Source organism: Leucoraja erinacea, chromosome 8, assembly GCF_028641065.1.
Source record: "Leucoraja erinacea ecotype New England chromosome 8, Leri_hhj_1, whole genome shotgun sequence".
In the NCBI taxonomy this organism is placed as follows: domain Eukaryota; kingdom Metazoa; phylum Chordata; class Chondrichthyes; order Rajiformes; family Rajidae; genus Leucoraja; species Leucoraja erinaceus.
The window spans coordinates 3,132,461-3,151,314 of record NC_073384.1 but is presented as its reverse complement, the minus strand read 5'-3'; the positions used below and the strand labels follow the sequence as shown (position 1 = coordinate 3,151,314).

Below are 18,854 nucleotides of genomic sequence, written 5' to 3'. Positions count from 1 at the left end.
ACATTTGGAAGGAAGTGATAACGGGGGCATTTGGAAATCTATAAAACTTGAGCAAACTTTCTGGAAATCTTTGACACACTTTGTGTTTGTTCTATATTTGGCATGAGGAGAATGTGTGACCATTGGCTGGTGAACACGACAATCCCAGTTCCTGTGTCTTCTCCGTGCCATTCCTGGAAACAACCCTTCCTCTATTCCCATTGTTTGAGGGTTTCATGAACAGGGCGGTAAAACACTACCCACTACATGAGACGCATTTAGGTTCAGGTGGCACGATGGTTACTGCCTGTGGCAACGTACACTGTTCCTAGAGTGGATTGTTAGTGATTCCAGCATCGACTGACACATGAGGTGTAGACATGATGTGTCTTGGGCTCATTGAGCTTTCAGTCGCTGATGAATTGCAGTGACATTTGTTGACCATTTACAGATAAATGGGGTAGCTGGCAGCAAGGAAGATGCTGTGGGATGAGGATAATGGACAAAATGGGATGAGGCTGCCTGAAGAAAGGTCTTGACCTGAATCTTCTCCACAGATGCTGCCTGACCCGCTGAGTTACTCCAGCACTCTGTGTCTATCATGAGGATACGTAGAATGAGGACGAATGTTTAGCAGACGGTTTAATGTGGGGTAACAATGGAGGTTTGCAGTCTGACAGAAAGAACAGAACATTGATTAAACTGAGATTGTAGAATGCTACAGTGCTGGAGTTGGTCCATGGAGCAATGTTAATCTGCTGGTGTCACAACTAATTGGAAAGTTGAATGATGTTGGCCTTGATTTAGCTGGTGAGGGGGCAGTAAAATACAATAGGTGCAGGAGTAGGCCATTCGGCCCTTCGAGCCTGCACCGCCATTCAATATGATCATGGCTGATCATCCAACTCGGTATCCTGTACCTGCCTTCTCTCCATACCCCCTGATCCCTTTAGCCACAAGGGCCACATCTAACTCCCTCTTAAATATAGCCAATGAACTGGTCTCAACTACCTTTTGTGGCAGAGAATTCCACAGATTCACCACTCTCTGTGTGAAAAATGTTTTTCTCACCTCAGTCCTAAAAGACTTCCCCCTAATCCTTAAACCGTGACCCCTTGTTCTGGACTTCCCCAACATCGGGAACAATCTTCCTGTATCTAGCCTGTCCAACTTCTTAAGAATTTTGTACGTTTCTATAAGTCCCCCCTCAATCTTCTAAATTCTAGCGAGTACAAGCCGAGTCTATCCAGTCTTTCTTCATATGAAAGTCCTGACATCCCAGGAATCAGTCTGGTGAACCTTCTCTGCACTCCCTCTATGGCAAGAATGTCCTTCCTCAGATTTGGAGACCAAAACTGTACGCAATACTCCAGGTGTGGTCTCACCAAGACCCTGTACGACTGCAAGATGTGAGAGGGCTGGAGAGAATGATGTTTGCATGCGAGGGCTGAGATTGGATGGTGAAGCTTTGATAACCTTTGGGGTTAAGGAAGGTTCCATTCTGACCGACATACGCTATAAACCCACTGACTCCCATGGCTATCTGGACTACACTTCTTCCCACCCTGCTTCCTGTAAGGACTCCATCCCCTACTCCCAATTCCTCCGTCTACGCCGCATCTGCTCCACGGATGAGACGTTCCACACCAGGACATCTGAAATGTCCTCATTATTCAGGGAACGGGGGTTCCCCTCCTCCACCATAATTGAGGCTTGCACCAGGGTCTCTTCCATACCCCGCAACACTGCTCTCTCTCCCCATCCCCCCACTCCCAACAAGGGCCGAGTCCCCCTAGTCCTCACCTTTCACCCCACCAGCCGTCACATACAAAAAGTAATCCTCCGTCAGTTTCGCCACCTCCAACGTGACCCCACCACTCGCCACATCTTCCCATCTTCCCCCCCATATCTGCCTTGCGCAAAGACCGCTCCCTCCATAACTCCCTTGTCAATTCTTCCCTTCCCTCTCGTACCACCCCCTCCCCGGGCACTTTCCCTTGCAACCGCAAGAGATGCAACACTTGTCCCTTTACCTCCCCCCTCGACTCCATTCAAGGACCCAAGCAATCGTCCCAGGTGCGACAGAGGTTTTCCTCCAACCTCATCTATTGCGTCCGCTGCTCTAGATATCAGCAGATCTATATCGGTGAGACCAAGCGGAGGTTGGGCGATCGTTTCGCCGAACACCTCAGCTCGGTCCGCAATAACCAACCTGACCTCCCGGTGGCTCAGCACTTCAACTCCCCCTCCCACTCCGTCTCCGACCTCTCTGTCCTGGGTCTCCTCCATGGCCACAGCGACCAGCACCGGAAATTGGAGGAACAGCACCTCGTATTCCGTTTGGGGAGTCTGCATCCCGGGGGCATGAACATCGAATTCTCCCAATTTTGTTAGTCCTTGCTGTCTCCTCCCCTTCCTCAGTCCCCCTGCTGTCTCCTCCCATCCCCCAGCCTTCGGGCTCCTCCTCCTTTTCCCTTTCTTGTCCCCACCCACCCCCGCCCCCGATCAGTCTGAAGAAGGGTTTCGGCCCGAAACGTTGCCCATTTCCTTCGCTCCATAGATGCTGCTGCACCCGCTGAGTTTCTCCAGCTTTTTTGTGTACCTTCCATTTGAATGTGTCTGTTTTATATATTAAAAAAATAAATTAAAAAAATCTCCTGCATCACAACACAAGCTGTGAATTGAGTTTAATGTTTTAATCTGCATTGGTATTGTATAGTTGTTGATGGTGTGGAACGTTGCAGTGTAAACCTGGCCGGGTTTCAATTGACCAGTTAATTTGCTGCCAGTAATAACATGTTTAAATTGGCCAATATCAATGGTGACAATCGGTTGGCATTTTGGGACCATCGTTCATTCCAACTTAAGATGCGACAAAGTATTAACTTTGCAGATGAAGTGAATCCGATTTAACTTGAATAACGTGTTGTATCTGCAATTTTAAAGAGCTTGTTGTTGCCTTGGCTTGAAACTGATTATAAGCTTTTCTATTTAGGAAGTTGTGAATGGTCAAACTGAAAAACCCAAGAATGGTAAGATTTTATTTTAATTGCTACTTTTTAAAGGATTTTCCATTGATCGTTTCCGAGTGACTTTGTAAAAAAACTTGTTCCTCTTCAGATTGTTTAGTTTGGGTGATGACTCCAGCTTGTATGGTCCACATGTTGCATGATGTGCACACATTGAGGTGCTCTGCCCCTGTTAGTAATTATACTGAAGTTTTGTTATAAATCTTTGGGGGGTGGAACATGAGGAGCAGCCAGTTGGGGTGCACTCGCCCACTACAGTAGAACATGGGTTAGTCATCATAGACTGGATAGACTCGGCTTGTACTCACTAGAATTTAGAAGATTGAGGGGGGATCTTATAGAAACGTACAAAATTCTTAAGGGGTTGGACAGGTTAGATGCAGGAAGATTGTTCCCGATGTTGGGGAAGTCCAGGACAAGGGGTCACAGTTTAAGGATGAAGGATGAAATCCTTTAGGACCGAGATGAGAAAAACATTTTTCCCGCAGTGTGGTGAATCTCTGGAACTCTCTGCCACAGAAGGTAGTTGAGGCCAGTTCATTGGCTATATTTAAGAGGGAGTTGGATGTGGCCCTTGTGGCTAAAGGGATCAGGGGGATATGGAGAGAAGGCAGGTACAGGATACCGAGTTGGATGATCAGCCATGATTATATTGAATGGCGGTGCAGGCTCAAGGGCTGAATGGCCTACTGCTGCACCTATTTTCTATGTTTCTATCACAGATTTGGACACTTGGCTTTGCATGGCTTGCCCTTGGACTATTTGTTGCTATTAGATGTTGGAACGTATTTAGCTTGCATGGGCTGAAATGTATTTCTGGGTAATCATGAGTTTACTAACATTGAAATACTCAGCAGGCATTACTTGTGACAAAACTACCTGGTCTTTAAGGTTGAGATAACCAACTGATGTTTATTACTTTGCATCAATTAATTTTGAACTGGCAACTCCATGTTTGTTCATGAAATGTCTTGCTCTTTGGCAAAGCGTATCGGATTGAGCTTGAAGAAATTTTAAATTGGATCTGAATTGTTGCAGTGATTAGCTAGAATGGGTGTGAACAAATAAATGCACATTCCTCTGGTTTCTGCGCTCCAGAGATGAAGGTGCCTGGGATTGTGGCAAGAAACATGATACCAAATGCACTGCAATGATGCTTTCAATGTTTACACATAACACGGTGTAGTTAATGATTTATTTTTGTTAACTTGATTGATTTACAGCTAGCTAATGAAGTGTGCCTGTGCTAGTGACAGTGCCGTTAGTAAAGGAACGATGCTGCTATTCTAGTTGGTTTAAAACCATAGTGAAGGCATGTGGTCTCCTGTAACACTAGAGCAGCAGAAAATGCAAACGGCTTGATTCTAAATAGAACTAGACCAAGTGCAGGCCCCAGGTTGTGGGGGGAGGGCAGCATGTGGCATCACACACTAACTACCACCCCGAACACACGATAACTACCCCCCCTTGATATTATATTAATTTGCTCCTTTTACCCCCATAACTGCCCTATCCACTGACGCATAGCCCCCAACTCGCAGGTGTGTCTAGAGAGGGTGGGTAGAGAGAGGGGGTAGAGACAGAGGGAGAGGGGGGGGGAGGAGTGGGTGAGGGGGAATGGAGAGGGGGAAGGGAGAGACGGGGGAGGTGGGGGAAGGGTGGGTGTAGAGAGGTGAAATGGGGGGTGTTGAAGTGAGCGGGCGGGAGGTGTGGCATGAGCGTGCTTGGCATTGTGCGGGCCGTGGGGATGGAGGAGAGCCGGCTGCCAAATGCAGAGAGAGAAGCAGCTTCTGACTCTGTAAACCCGCAGCTGGAATGCGCGCGCAAGGCTTCACGAGCTGCGCCAACAGTGATGATAAGGTTCAGCGCGTGATGAGTCGTTGCCCCGAGATGTGTAAGAACAAAGAAGCTACAGCGGAACGGAGCTGTAGAATGTTTGTTCTGCAGAAGTTTCTCGATCTCTTGGAGCATTTAATCCACAGTGGTGGGGGGGCAGGGCCTGGAGACGGGTGGGCATTGTGACGTCGCAGCTGGTAAGAGCCGTTTAGATTTTAAAAATTTAGTGGGGGGGGAGGAGGATTCTATTAAAAAATGTGTTCATAAAAATGTCTAAATATAGTGAGGAGTAGATCTGCAAATGTAAAAGTGAAATCGCTAGCGAAATGGAAAAAATCTCAGAGTTTTGGCGTGTGGTTTTGGCGGACCAAGGAATCAAAGGCCAAAAATCTAATCTGACACAAACAAATAAAGACACACACACGGAGTTTTAAAAGTATATAGATAGATGTGCTGGAGCTTATTCTGGTGCAGATTACTCGTGGTGTTTGCATTTTTTTTACATTGGTTCCCTGCCCTACTAGTCCTCCCCTACCTTATTTCTCTGACGCCTGACCCAATGGCCATTTACCAAAACCTGGTTGACAGCTGGAAAGCCTTGGAGGATTTGTAGTTCAGCACAAACAACTTGGGTGCTGCCAGTGTATTTGTGTCCTCTCCTGCATTGCTCATTGTAGCTTTAATGTTGTCCATGGCTTTAGTATTCTGCTATTTAAACATTGCAACCTGTTAGGGACTGTTATCTGGTCATGGAACAAGTTCCTTCCTTTGACCAAGAACCTGCCCACAGGATGTGAAGATACAGATAATAAAAGTACTTCTGAAACCCGAGGCCTCTGTCTGAAGAAGGGTCCCGACCTAAAACGTCACCTATCCGTGTTCTCCACAGATGCTGCCTGACCCGCTGAGTTACTCCAGCACTCTGTGCCTTTTTACATTGAACTAAAACTTTAACCATATAACCATATAACAATTACAGCACGGAAACAGGCCATCTCGGCCCTACAAGTCCATGCCGAACACATTTTTTTCCCTTAGTCCCACCTGCCTGCACTCGTACCATAACCCTCCATTCCCTTCTCATCCATATGCCTATCCAATTTATTTTTAAATGATACCAATGAACCTGCCTCCACCACTTCCACTGGAAGCTCATTCCACACCGCTACCACTCTCTGAGTAAAGAAGTTCCCCCTCATATTACCCCTAAACGTCTGTCCCTTAATTCTGAAGTCATGTCCTCTTGTTTGAATCTTCCCTATCTCAAAGGGAAAAGCTTGTCCACATCAACTCTGTCTATCCCTTCATCATTTTAAAGACCTCTATCAAGTCCCCCCTTAACCTTCTGCGCTCCAGAGAATAAAGACCTAACTTATTCAACCTATCTCTGTAACTTAGTTGTTGAAACCCAGGCAACATTCTAGTAAATCTCCTCTGTACTCTCTCTATTTTGTTGACATCCTATTACTTTGACATCCTTTACTTTTGACATTCATCAGAAGAGAATCAGTTTAAAAGATAATCTAAGAGCACAATTTAGAATTGGCTGACAAGATGCCAGAGTTGGTGAAGCTCTTTAGTCTGAAACTTGGACACAAAGGCAGTGACGGATTGTGGAATGTAATTTGGTGGTGGTACATGGACTGGTTGAAGGTGATGTTGTAACGAAAGATAACTTCCCTGGGTTTGTACCCACCTAAACTCCATGATATTTGTAGTTAATGTTACTAAAATAAGAGGGCTTCACCACACTGGGCCTGTACTCCCTGGAGTTTAGAAGAATGAAGGGGGAGACCTCATTGAAACGCACAGAATAGTGAAAGGCTTGGATAGAGTGGATGTGGAGAGGATGTTTCCACTAGTGGGAGAGTCCAGGACTAGAGGTCACAGCCTCAGAATTAAAGGACGTTCTTGTAGGAAGGAGATGAGGAGGAGGGTGGTGAATCTGTGGAATTCTTTGCTACAGAAGGCCGTTGGTGGATATTTTTAAGGTAGAGATTGGATAGATTCTTGATTAGTGCGGGTGTCTGAGGTTATGGGGAGAAGGCTGGAGAATAGGATTAGGCGGGAGAGATAGATCAGCCATGATTGAATGGCGGAGTAGACTTGATGGGCCGAATGGCCTAATTCTGCTCCTATCACTTCTGATCTTATGAAAATAAAGATTTCTGGCCAAAGTTTGAATTTAAACTTGGTCCAGTGTTTGGGGATAATCAAGGATGAAGATGACTCGAATTATAGATGTCAAAAACAATGGAGCCAATAACCAGAAGTGAGATGGCTTTCTTGTATTTATGCATGGTCTTTACATTCCATTGCAATAGGGAAATAATGACCCCTGGTGCACAGGCTTTCAGCAAGTATCTCCTGATGCAAATACAACTGACCTCGCAAATGCATCTCTCCACTTCCACTTCAATCAGTTTTCTTCAGATTCCCCAATTATTCCTTTTGTTGGTTCTGATCGGCCAAAAGACAAATGGATGTCAAGTTGTGAACAATTAGCTTGAATACAGAATTGTTGCTCCCCTGTTCTGATCCACTCCCACTGCCATTTGGCAAAGAATGTGCCAGGATTCCCATGTGCCATTTTCACTAGCTTGTGGATCATAACAATCATAACGCCATCGTTGGGAATGAAACTAGAATGTTCATCTTAAAATGGTGGATTGTGACTTGTGAGAGTTAGCTTTTACAGTAACACATTCTCAATATTACCTGGTCTGAAGAAGGGTTTCGGCCTGAAACGTTACCTATTTCCTTCGGTCCATAGATGCTGCTGCACCCGCTGAGTTTCTCCAGCATTTTTGTGTACCATCGATTTTCCAGCATCTGCAGTTCCTTCTTAAACATCAATATTACCTATTTAGTGCTTTATGAAACTTGGCATTGTCATTAACCACTTCAGGGGTTCTGAGGAGAAATAAATTGGGCAATATTGGGAGCATCGCTGAGGCTTAAGGCACTAGTATTCAAAGTATTCGAAGGTTTTTATTACTGTGTAAAAATGTTTTTCTCATCTCAGTCCTAAAAGATTTCCCCCTTATCCTTAAACTGTGACCCCTTGTTCTGGACTTCCCCAACATCGGGAAAAATCTTCCTGCATCTAGCCTGTCCAACCCCTTAAGAATTTTGTAAGTTTCTATAAGATACTTTGTTTAAAACAATATTTGAATCCCACATTATTCAAACCCTAATCAAAAATCATCAGTGGGCTGAAGGTACACAAAATTGCTGCTCAGCGGGTGCAGCAGCATCTATGGAGCAAAGAAAATAGGCGACGTTTCGGGCCGAAACCCTTCTTAAGACTGCATCAGTGGGCCTCTGTTTAAAGCATAGAACATTGTTTACAGTAAATTAAACATCTTGCCGCACAACCGTTATACATTAAGCATTTATTTTCATGCTCATGTTGTCTAATGTCCAGCTCTACCAGAATATCATGCTTGGTCAGCAACAGTTAATACTGTGCTCATTATCACAAAGTATTCAAAGGTTTTTATTAGTCACATTCACATACACCGAGGTGTAATGAAGTGAAATGCTTTTTGCCGTTTTGCAGCACACAAAAAAAAGAATACAGACATAACGCCAATGAGAGTCTTAAACACAAAGAACATCCCCCCCACAATGGCTCCCACCATGAGGGAAGGCACAAAGTCCAGTCCCCAACCCCAGTTCACCCATAGTCGGGCCCATTGAGGCCTCAACAGTTGCCTCTACGGAGGCCCAATGTTCCAGGCCGTTCTCACAGGGTGATGGTGCTCCGGCGTCGGGAGAGTCCTCACAGCGGCTTGGGAACCCTGGAACGGCAGACTCCGTACTGGAGGCTGCGGCTTCCGAAGCCGACAAGGCCGCGCCGGTTGGAGCTCCACAACTGCCGATCTCGTCGCGAGATCCCAGGCTCCCGGTGTAAAGTTCACCGCCCCCGCAGCTGGCCGCTCCTCAGACCCGCAGCTCCACGATGTTTTCCTCAGCGGTCTCAGCTCACCGGAGCTCCAGCGCGGCGACCCAGGCAAGGCATCGCCCGCTCCACGATGACGCTCCAGCGCTGTGCCGCCGCCGAAGCCGAGGTTCTGGGCGGTCCGCGACGGGAAACGCCGCCCAGGCCCGCTGGTAGGCCGCGAGGACGGGTCGAAGCTGCAGCCCGGAGAAACGCTGCGCCTCCGACCAGTCTTAAGGCACTTGATTTGCCTGTCAACATAAAGGATAAAAGGCTTGGTGCTTAATATATGGATGCTTTGCCTGGTTCATTGTAGCTATTTAGAATAACTTAATTTTGCAACCATTTTGAGTTGACATTTAAATAGTATTATTCACACCACTGATCTTGGCTGAATGATGCTTTGTATTGAAGTAACTTTATGATGGCCAAAACTATGCCTTACTTAATCATTATTGTGTATTTTAAAAAAAGTTCTCTTTTCCAGATACAGATTTCAATAGTGAAATATCAGATGCCCCAAAAGTGTATCCTGGAGGTAAACAGTTGGACCATCATTGTGTGAAATTTACTGGACCTGTACTTGTGGTTAAAATATTGTGACCAATCTCAAACTAGAGGTGACTTTTGAAAAATTGTAAAAAATGAATTCAATTAATCTACTTATTTGTACACTAATTCCAGAAAATAATTAAGTTGTACAAGTAATTGACGAGGCCAGCATGGGCAAGTTGGGCTGAAGGGCTTGTTCCCATTGTGCATGACACTCTGACTCTAAATTATTTTAGACTGGTTGAGCCCAAGTTGACTCCCTAATCCAAAATTCTACAATAACAAAATGGGCTGTGTTCTTTAAGCTGCAAATTGACTCTGTCTGGTCTGATATGATGGGCAAGTAGGTGTCAGAAATTAGTGAGTAGACCAGTTCAACACTACATGAAGGATTAAAACAAGACGAGCAATGGATCGACTGGGCTAAGGATGGATTGACTAGGCTTGTATTCACTGGAATTTAGACGGGTGAGAGGGGATCTTATAGAAACATATAAAATTCTTAAGGGATTGACAGACTAGATGCAGGAAAACTGTTCCCCCTTGTTGGGGGAGTCCAGAACCAGGGGACCACACTTTAAGAATAAGGGGTAGGCCATTTAGGACTGAGATGAATAAAACCTTTTCACCCAGAGAGTTGTGTGAATCTGTGGAATTCTCTGCCACAGAAGGCAGTGGAGGCCGATTCGCTGGATGTTTTCAAGAGTTAGATTTAGCTCCAAGGGCTAATGGAATCGAGGGATATGGGGAGAAAGCAGGAACTGGGTGATCAGCCATGATCATATTGAATCATGGGGCTGGCTCGAAGGGCTGAATGGCCTACTCCTGCACCTTTGTTCTATGTCTATGTAAACCAATAATGCCAAATTGAACAGATTGAGATGGATTTCACAAATGATGATAATGGTCGCATTTTGTTCTTGACCCGACTTCCTTTGATGGTGAATTGCAACGTATTGCCCATTTCTTGTTGAAATTGAGTATTGAGGGATACTGACTATAGACCAGACCCAGAGAATGGCTTTGCTAGGAAGAATAAAAGACTTGTACGAGATGATATTGGGGACCTGCGTTAGTCATAATTGGAACAAATTTGGGAGTTATTGGATTTGGACAAAATAGTTTACCGTTTAAAACATTCAAAATCAGAGCAGCAGGTTATATTTGTGTCCTTTTAACATGTTTTGATATATAACTGTGAAAGAAGAATTTACACTTCATGGTAACCAGGAACATAAGATCCAAGACTTTGCAAGTCTTTAGCAGTGGGATATTAACCATGGCCTGTCCTATTAGAACTATGGGACAGAACTTGTAATCGCTACATGAAGGGAAATTGATTAAGGACAAAGGAATGGTGAGAAAATGAAGTTGGTATTGGTGTAATCAGCCTTGTTCTCATGCAAGATGTTCCCTTTCCTGACTCTCTTTGAGTGAATGATTTGCCTCTATAGATTATTTGTTTCAACTGTCTGTCGGGATAAAGTTTGTCGGTGCAAATTTCAAAGGATTTGAAGGGATGGAGAGGCGGATTGGAAGATCCATCAAACGGCTGGTGAGTTATTTACTGCATCTTCTGTGTCAGACTTAACATAGAAACATAGAAATTAGGTGCAGGAGTAGGCCATTCGGCCCTTCGAGCCTGCACCGCCATTCAATATGATCATGGCTGATCATCCAACTCAGTATCCCATACCTGCCTTCTCTCCATACCCCCTGATCCCCTTAGCCAGAAGGGCCACATCTAACTCCCTCTTAAATATAGCCAATGAACTGGCCTCAACTACCCTCTGTGGCAGAGAGTTCCAGAGATTCACCACTCTCTGTGTGAAAAAAGTTCTTCTCATCTCGGTTTTAAAGGATTTCCCCCTTATCCTTAAGCTGTGACCCCTTGTCCTGGACTTCCCCAACATCGAGAACAATCTTCCTGCATCTAGCCTGTCCAACCCCTTAAGAATTTTGTAAGTTTCTATAAGATCCCCTCTCAATCTCCTAAATTCTAGTATAAACCAAGTCTATCCAGTCTTTCTTCATAAGACAGTCCTGACATCCCTGAACTTCTTATTAACATTGTCTTTTACAATTTTTCAGGTTATCGAAAAGCTTTCAACATTTTCATCTTTCAAAGAGTTATTTCTTCTAACTATTAAGAGGTAAAATCTACTGATGTCCATGCATTGTGTATTTTAGGAAGGGTGCGTTTGGGGAGGTGGTTGTTGTTACTGATCCTTTTACTCAGTGGTGGATCATCTGCTTCTTGAATCTGTGTAAACTTGCATCTCGTTGATTTCATGTTTCCTTACAACTTTCAAAGCGTTTTAAAATATTAAGGTTACAGTGAACTGTTATCTATCCACTTAATGGAGTAGTTGAAAGTCCAAGATGCCTAACTGAAGTGATTGAGACCTGTCTGGTATTTACCGTCATCCATCTTCTCCATTCTGCCATCTGGGAAGAGGTACAGGAGCATCGGCTGCAGAACCAGCAGGATGCTCCACAGCTTCTTCCCACTGGCAATAAGACTGGTTAACGGACTGTGTCCCCTCCCCATATATATCACACACCAACACATCTAACCTCGCCCATACTAGGCATCTGTCAAAGCAAAGCCACTGTTTGGTCTGAATGTCTTTTTTTTTTTAATTTCAATTTTTAGGCCTATTTTAAATATGGTAATTTTAATTTTTTTTAAAAGCTATATGGTTTTATTAACCGCACTGATGGGAACTGAATGAGAAACATTTTTTTTCGTTTCATCCGTGTATGTAAGTACTCGGTTAAAATGACATTAAAGTAATTACTGAATACCTCATCAATCTTCACTCTGCTGTTCGTTCTATTAAAGACTCCATTGGTCTGATGCGGGGTGAGATTTGTCTTGTACAGGTGCACTTTTCCTTTTATCCGAAAGCCTTGGGACCAGACGACCTTTGAATTTCAGAATTTGCTGTTGCGGAATGGATTTTTTTTTGCAGGTTTTAAAATTCACTCAGTGCTAGATTTGCTCGGCTCGTGATTATTTCTAAATGAGTTTGGCTATGATTCCAGCAGATCCTTTGACTTCAGTGGGATGGGCTCCAGGCTTGCTCTTTGTCTACTGGGCTCATACTTCGGTGGTCCTGGGGTCGACGTCCAATTGGTCCTGACGTCTCCGGTGACTGTCAGTCCTGAAGCCATCGCCGTCGTGAAGACATCTGTTTCTAATCTGCGATGATGGAAAAGCTGAGAGGGGTCACACATATGGCCGGGAAGCAGAGGGTTGTAGGTGGGGTGAAACTGAAGGGAGCGATAATCTGCTGCTGCCTGCACGCTGAGTTAAAAAGTTCCCATGCAAGACTCACGATGCACTGTGAATCGTGTCTACCGTGGGAACTTTTTAACTCATCGGGCAGGCAGCAGCAGATTGTCAATTATTAACCCTCCCGCGCAATATACTCTCACCTTCTCTTTTATGAATGGGGATGATTAGCCATTCCCCTTTGAATGGTGGGACCGGCTTGAAGGTTCCGCTGGCCTACCTCTGCGGGCCGCTATCGGTGAACGTTTAACTGTATTGCATTGCAGACCGAAAAAATGTCGCTACCTCGGGGTTTTCGTTATTTGGATCGTGAAGCCAAGGTGTGAATGTATTGGTTTTTTCCATTGATGCAAAAGGTTTTGAGTTTCCACTGGAATTTCAGCGTGCTTGCTGTGAATTGCATGGGTATTTTTCACTATGCTAGATTTGCCTGTTCATTGATTATTTCTAAATGTTTACTGGCTATAATTCCACTGCTATCCTTTGACTTCAGTGTGGACGCTCCAGGTTTGCTCTTTGTCTACTGGCTATACTTCAGTCCTGGGGCAGAAGATATCTACATTCTCATTGAGAGTCGGTTGAAGCAACTGGTGTCAAAATCTGTTTCTAATCTGCGATATGGAAAAGCTGAGATATTTTTAATATCTATTGAAGGTAATGTTATTTTCATGTTTAATGCTTTAATGTGTCATTACATGAGATGCAGCTGAATATTCAACACCAGCAATAACTGATGACCTTAAGGAATGGACAGATTGCTGGCATTCCATCAGGATGGACGGAACTAGATAGGGCTCTTAAAGATAGCGGTGTCGGGGGATATGGGGAGAAGGCAGGAATGGGGTACTGATTGGGGATGATCAGCCATGATCACTTTGGTGGTGCTGGCTTGAAGAGCTGAATGGCCTACTCCTGCACATTGTCTATTGTTTATTGCTAACTGCAATCCATCCTGCAGATGTGGATGAATGTACCTCTGGGCTTTCCACCTGCGATCCTGAAGCCACTTGTTTGAATGCATTTGGTTTATATTCTTGTCGATGTCCCAAAGGATTTGAAGTTTCTTCTGGCATTGGCTGTGCCAAGAATGTGAAATCAGGTATTTAAAACTGACGTATATGTGCCATGATGTATATGCCGCTGATATATATGATGTATATCCCTCTGACATGTATGACGTATGGCAGAAAACATTAGTGGGTGTTGTGTACAGGCCACCTAACAGTAGTAGTGGAGTAGGGCATGGCATCAAAAAGGAAATTAGAAAAGCGTGCAACAAAGGTAAAACAGTTATAATGGGCGACTTCAATCTACATATAGATTGGGTGAATCAAATTGGCAAGGGTGCTGAGGAAGAGGATTTCTTGGAATGTATGCGGGATAGTTTTCTAAACCAACATGTAGAGGAACCAACGAGAGAGCAGGCTATTCTAGACTGGGTATTGAGGAAGGGTTAGTTAGCAGTTTTGTTGTGCGTGGCCCCTTGGGCAAGAGTGACTGTAATATGGTTGAGTTCTTCATTAGGATGGAGAGTGACATTGTTAATTCAGAAACAAGGGATCTGAACTTAAAGGTAACTTTGAGGGTATGAGAAGAGAATTGGCCAAGATAGACTGGCAATTGATTCTTAAAGGGTTGACTGTGGATATGCAATGGAAGGCATTTAAAGACTGCATGGAAGAACTACAAAAATTGTTCATCCCAGTTTGGCAAAAGAATAAATCGGGGAAGGTTGTGCATCCGTGGGTAACAAGGGAAATCGGGGATAGTATCAAAACAAAAGATGAAGTGTACAAATTAGCCAGAAAAAAAGCAGCCTACCAGATTTGGTGGGTAAAATTTTCAGAGCCCCAGCAGAGGAGGATGTCAACAAAATAGAGTACTTAATTACTAAAATGAAAATAGGGTATGAAACAACTAAGTTACAGGGATAGGTTGAATACTGCGAAGGTTTTTATAGATATGTGAAGCGCAGAAGATTAGGGGGGAAATGATAGAGGTCTTTAAAGTGATGAAAGGGATAGACATTGTTGATGGGACAACTTTTCCATTTGCAGAATAGGGATTGAATAACTACTTTGGTTCTGTCTTCACTAAGGAATACATAAATAATCTGCTGGAAATAGCAGGGGACCAGGGGTCAAATGAGATGGAGTAACTGAGTGAAACCCAGCTTCCAGCCGGGAAGTGGTGGAGGCAGGTAAATTGAATGGATTAAAAAAAATAAATCCCCATAGGGTAGGTAGGATGCAACCCATGGAGGGTTATGGTATGAGTGCAGAAATAGTGGGCATTTGTGAAAAATTTTTGTTCTCTACGGACTGGAGTAGGGCTGAAGATTGGAGGGTAGCTGTTTACCCGTGCTGTAATTGTTAAATGGGGATGGAGAGAGAAAATGGGGAATTACAGACCAGTTAGTCTAACATCGGTAGTGGGGAAACTGCTAGAGTCAGTTATTAAAGATGGGATGGCAGCACATTTGGAAAGTGGTGAAATCATTGGACAAAGTCAGCATGGATTTACAAAAGGTAAATCATGTCTGACGAATCTTATAGAATTTTTCAAGGATGTAACTAGTAGTGTGGATAGGGGAGAACCAGTGGATGTGGTGTATCTGGACTTCCAGAAGGCTGTCGACAAGGTCCCACATAAGAGATTAGTATACAAACTTAAAGCACACGGCATTGGGGGTTCAGTATTGATGTGGATAGAGAACTGGCTGGCAAACAGGAAGCAAAGAGTAGGAGTATATGGGTCCTTTTCACAATGGCAGGCAGTAACTAGTGGGGTACGCAAGGCTCAGTGCTGGGACTCCAGCTATTTACAATATATATTAATGATCTGGATGAGGGAATTGACTGCAACATCTCCAAGTTTGCAGATGACACAAAGCTGGGGGGCAGTGTTAGCTGTGAGGAGGATGCTAGGAGGCTGCAAGGTGACTTGGATAGGCTGGGTGAGTAGGCAAATGCATGGCAGATGCAGTATAATGTGGATAAATGCGAGGTTATCCCCTTTGGTGGCAAATACAGGAAAGTAGAGTATTATCTAAATGGTGGCTGATTAGGAAAAGGGGAGATGCAAGAAGACCTGGGTGTCGTGGTACACCAGTCATTGAAAGTTGGCATCCAGATGCAGCAGGCAGTGAAGAAAGCGAATGGTATGTTAGCATTCATAGCAAAAGGATTTGAGTATAGGAGCAGGGAGGTTCTACTGCAGTTGTACAGGGTCTTGATGAGACCACACCTGGAGTATTGTGTACAGTTTTGGTCTCCAAATCTGAGGAAGGACATTATTGCCATAGAGAGTACAGAGAAGGTTCAACAGACTGATTCCTGGGATGTCAGGACTTTCATATGATTGAAGGGGGATCTTATAGAAAATTCTTAAGCGGTTGGACAGGGTAGATGCAGGAAGATTGTTCCCGATGTTGGGGAAGTCCAGGACAAGGGGTCACAGTTTAAGGATAAAGGGGAAATCCTTTATGACCGAGATGAGAATATTTTTCACACAGAGTGGTGAATCTCTGGAACTCTTTGCCACAGAAGGTAGTTGAGGCCAGTTCATTGGCTATATTTAAGAGGGAGTTAGATGTGGCCCTTGTGGCTAAAGGGATCAGGGGGTATGGAGGGAAGGCAGGTACAGGATACTGAGTTGGATGATCAGCCATGATCGTATTGAATGGCGGTGCAGGCTCGAAGGGCCGAATGGCCTACTCCTGCACCTATTTTCTATGTATCAATGTTGGAAGAGTGTCGTTAAGACAATTTAATTTTCATCTCCTCCCAGATGGTTAGGCTGTGGTGTAATTTGGAATTGGAATTTAAGACTTGTTTATTTATTAAATGTTGTATTTTGAACTCTTCCCATGACAATGTTTACAGAGTGATGTATTGGGCCCAAAGTGCTCTGTGGGTGAGTATTATGAATGATCTGCAGTAAGAAATTGCTCCATTCTAGTAACCCACGGTATCGGCAAATCGGGTTCTTGCTACATCTGTGGTGCAACGTTTTTAATTGGACAATGCAGCAAGTAAATGTTCCCACACAACTGTGCAAGGATGTAAGGACAAGAATAATGTTGTAGAGGGGCACTGAAAATGTGTCTGGCTTTAGTTGACATGCTGATGAGTCTTGGTCTGAAGCTGCCGCATGTCTCCTTGTCGGGGACATTCTTCACATAATCTTGCTCCTGGGAAGATCCATTCTGCCGGAGCATGGAACTCTTGGAAAATGTTGTTTGTGGGGGTGGGGGAATGTACCAACAAATATCCTCCCCTCCCTCATTGGAAGCAATGGGTAGTAGAGATATTGTATTGAATCTTCATGCTATTTTAGTCTAGAGTTGCTTCTAGTAAATGTACTTTCTCTTTACAGAATCTGGCTTTGTGTCTCCCCTTGGTTTGCAAGAAATCCTAGCAAGTGTTATCTTGTGTGTAGTTTTGGTCCTGGCCATAATGTTAATGCTCCTTTTTATGATTAAAAGAAAAAACAAAAGAATCCTTGCTCGTAACCAGAGTTCCGATGACTTCCTTCCAAGGCAACAAACTTTGCTTCCTCAAGAAGAAATGAGGCTGGAAGAATCGTTGTTCGAATTTGATGGAACCCAGAATAACAGAATTTTCTTCAAAAATAGTGAGCCCGTTGAAGTTGTGATTGGCCGTGGAGATTGTATGGGGTTTAAAATGGTACAGAAGCAACGGTCGGTGGAAAGTCCGCACTTGTGAAATGGTGGGTGGATTGGTGGGCATGGCTGCCGTATACAGAGCGTTCTAACCTGTGTGTGGACATGGTGTCAAATGACATCTGCCATGCTGACAAGCAATGCTTCTTCTGGCGCTGATGCTTACCATCATATTCATTTGCATTCTGTTCACCTCAAATCATCGTTTGTTCAAAATATAAATATCGCTGAAGAAAAATATTGTAAATTGCATGCTACCATTCCTCAGATCTTTAATCGTGTATCTTTTTACCCTGTCAGTGGAACTCTATGGGGCAAGGTTAGAGTCTTTCTGAGGACTAGTTAATGGAATATTTCTAGGAACTAGGTAATGGCAACTTCGTGAAGTGACTATGGAAACAGGATGAACTGTATTGGATGAGGAATGCTGGCTAATTGTAAATTTAAAATTGGATGAATTGTATGGAATCATCTTCAGCACAAACTGGAAATGTTCAGAAGACAATAGTGAGCTTTAATATTCCGATCTGTCTGCTTTAGATATGGATTTCCAAATTGCAAAGCTATTTATATGCTGAACGATCCATTGGGAAGGATAAAGGCAAGAAAACATAAATATTGGGTGCATGTATTGGAAATCAATTAATTGTTCTTGAATCATTTTGAAGGTAATGTTGAATACTTTTCCTGCTTGGAGTTTAAACACTTGTATAAACAGTTTCAAAATGTTATCGCATCTCTTTTCTGGAAGTGAGAATAAACAATATTCATTGAAATACTTGTTTGCTTTTCTTTTGAGTTGGTCTGCCCTATTGCGATAGTACATCGAATGGTTTTGTTATTCCAAGTACTTACACTGTCTGCAGTGCGTATTCCTACTGATCTTTGCACAGCCTTCAATGTATAATTAATATTCTGGGATACTTGCTGCATAGTTACGAAACTTCTAAATTCTTGTTTCACAAATTGAAATATCTAACGCCAGTTTAACAGGTTTGATATTTTCAATAGAAAGTCTACAAACTTGGTAGTCTCCTGCTTTTAAACAGTCACCTATATTGCTACTTTTTACAAATGGGTGTAGGAAAAATACGTGAATAATTTGGAGAATAACAAGTGGTTAGATTTCAGTTTCCAGTTTTCTGTTGCAATCTACAGCAAATATGAATACTGAGTGTAGATATTCAGGGCACATTGTCTAAACAAACTACGACAGGCCAAGTGCCGTCTACTACACCATGTGGTGATAATGGAACAAAGAACATGGAAATGTCCAGTGCAAGAACAAGCTCTCTGCCATGCAATGTTTGTGCCATAATAAACTCATCTCAGCTGGCACGAGCCATATCCCTCCATTCCCTACATATACTTAAGACTGACAGGTGGGCAGAGGGGGTGGGGTAGCTCTGTTGGTGAGGAATGAAATTCAGTCCCTTGCAAGGGGTGACATTGAAACGGGAGATGTGGAGTCCGTATGGATAGAACTAAGGAATTGTAAGGGTAAAAAGACCCTAATGGGACTAATTTACAGGC

General features: G+C 43.7%; 1 protein-coding gene across 1 annotated transcript; it reads left to right on the top strand.

Annotated features, from left to right (window-relative positions):
• The first annotated feature begins 2,978 nt into the window (after positions 1–2,978).
• On the top strand, positions 2,979–18,392 carry zgc:66455 (uncharacterized protein LOC393502 homolog). The gene is made up of 7 exons (XM_055638880.1): positions 2,979–3,011; positions 9,275–9,325; positions 10,794–10,894; positions 11,431–11,492; positions 13,131–13,291; positions 13,596–13,736; positions 17,015–18,392. Exons 3-7 carry the CDS (start codon positions 10,859–10,861, stop codon positions 17,362–17,364), a joined length of 750 nt encoding a protein of 249 aa, XP_055494855.1. The 5' UTR covers positions 2,979–3,011; positions 9,275–9,325; positions 10,794–10,858; the 3' UTR covers positions 17,365–18,392.
• The last annotated feature ends 462 nt before the right edge of the window (positions 18,393–18,854 follow it).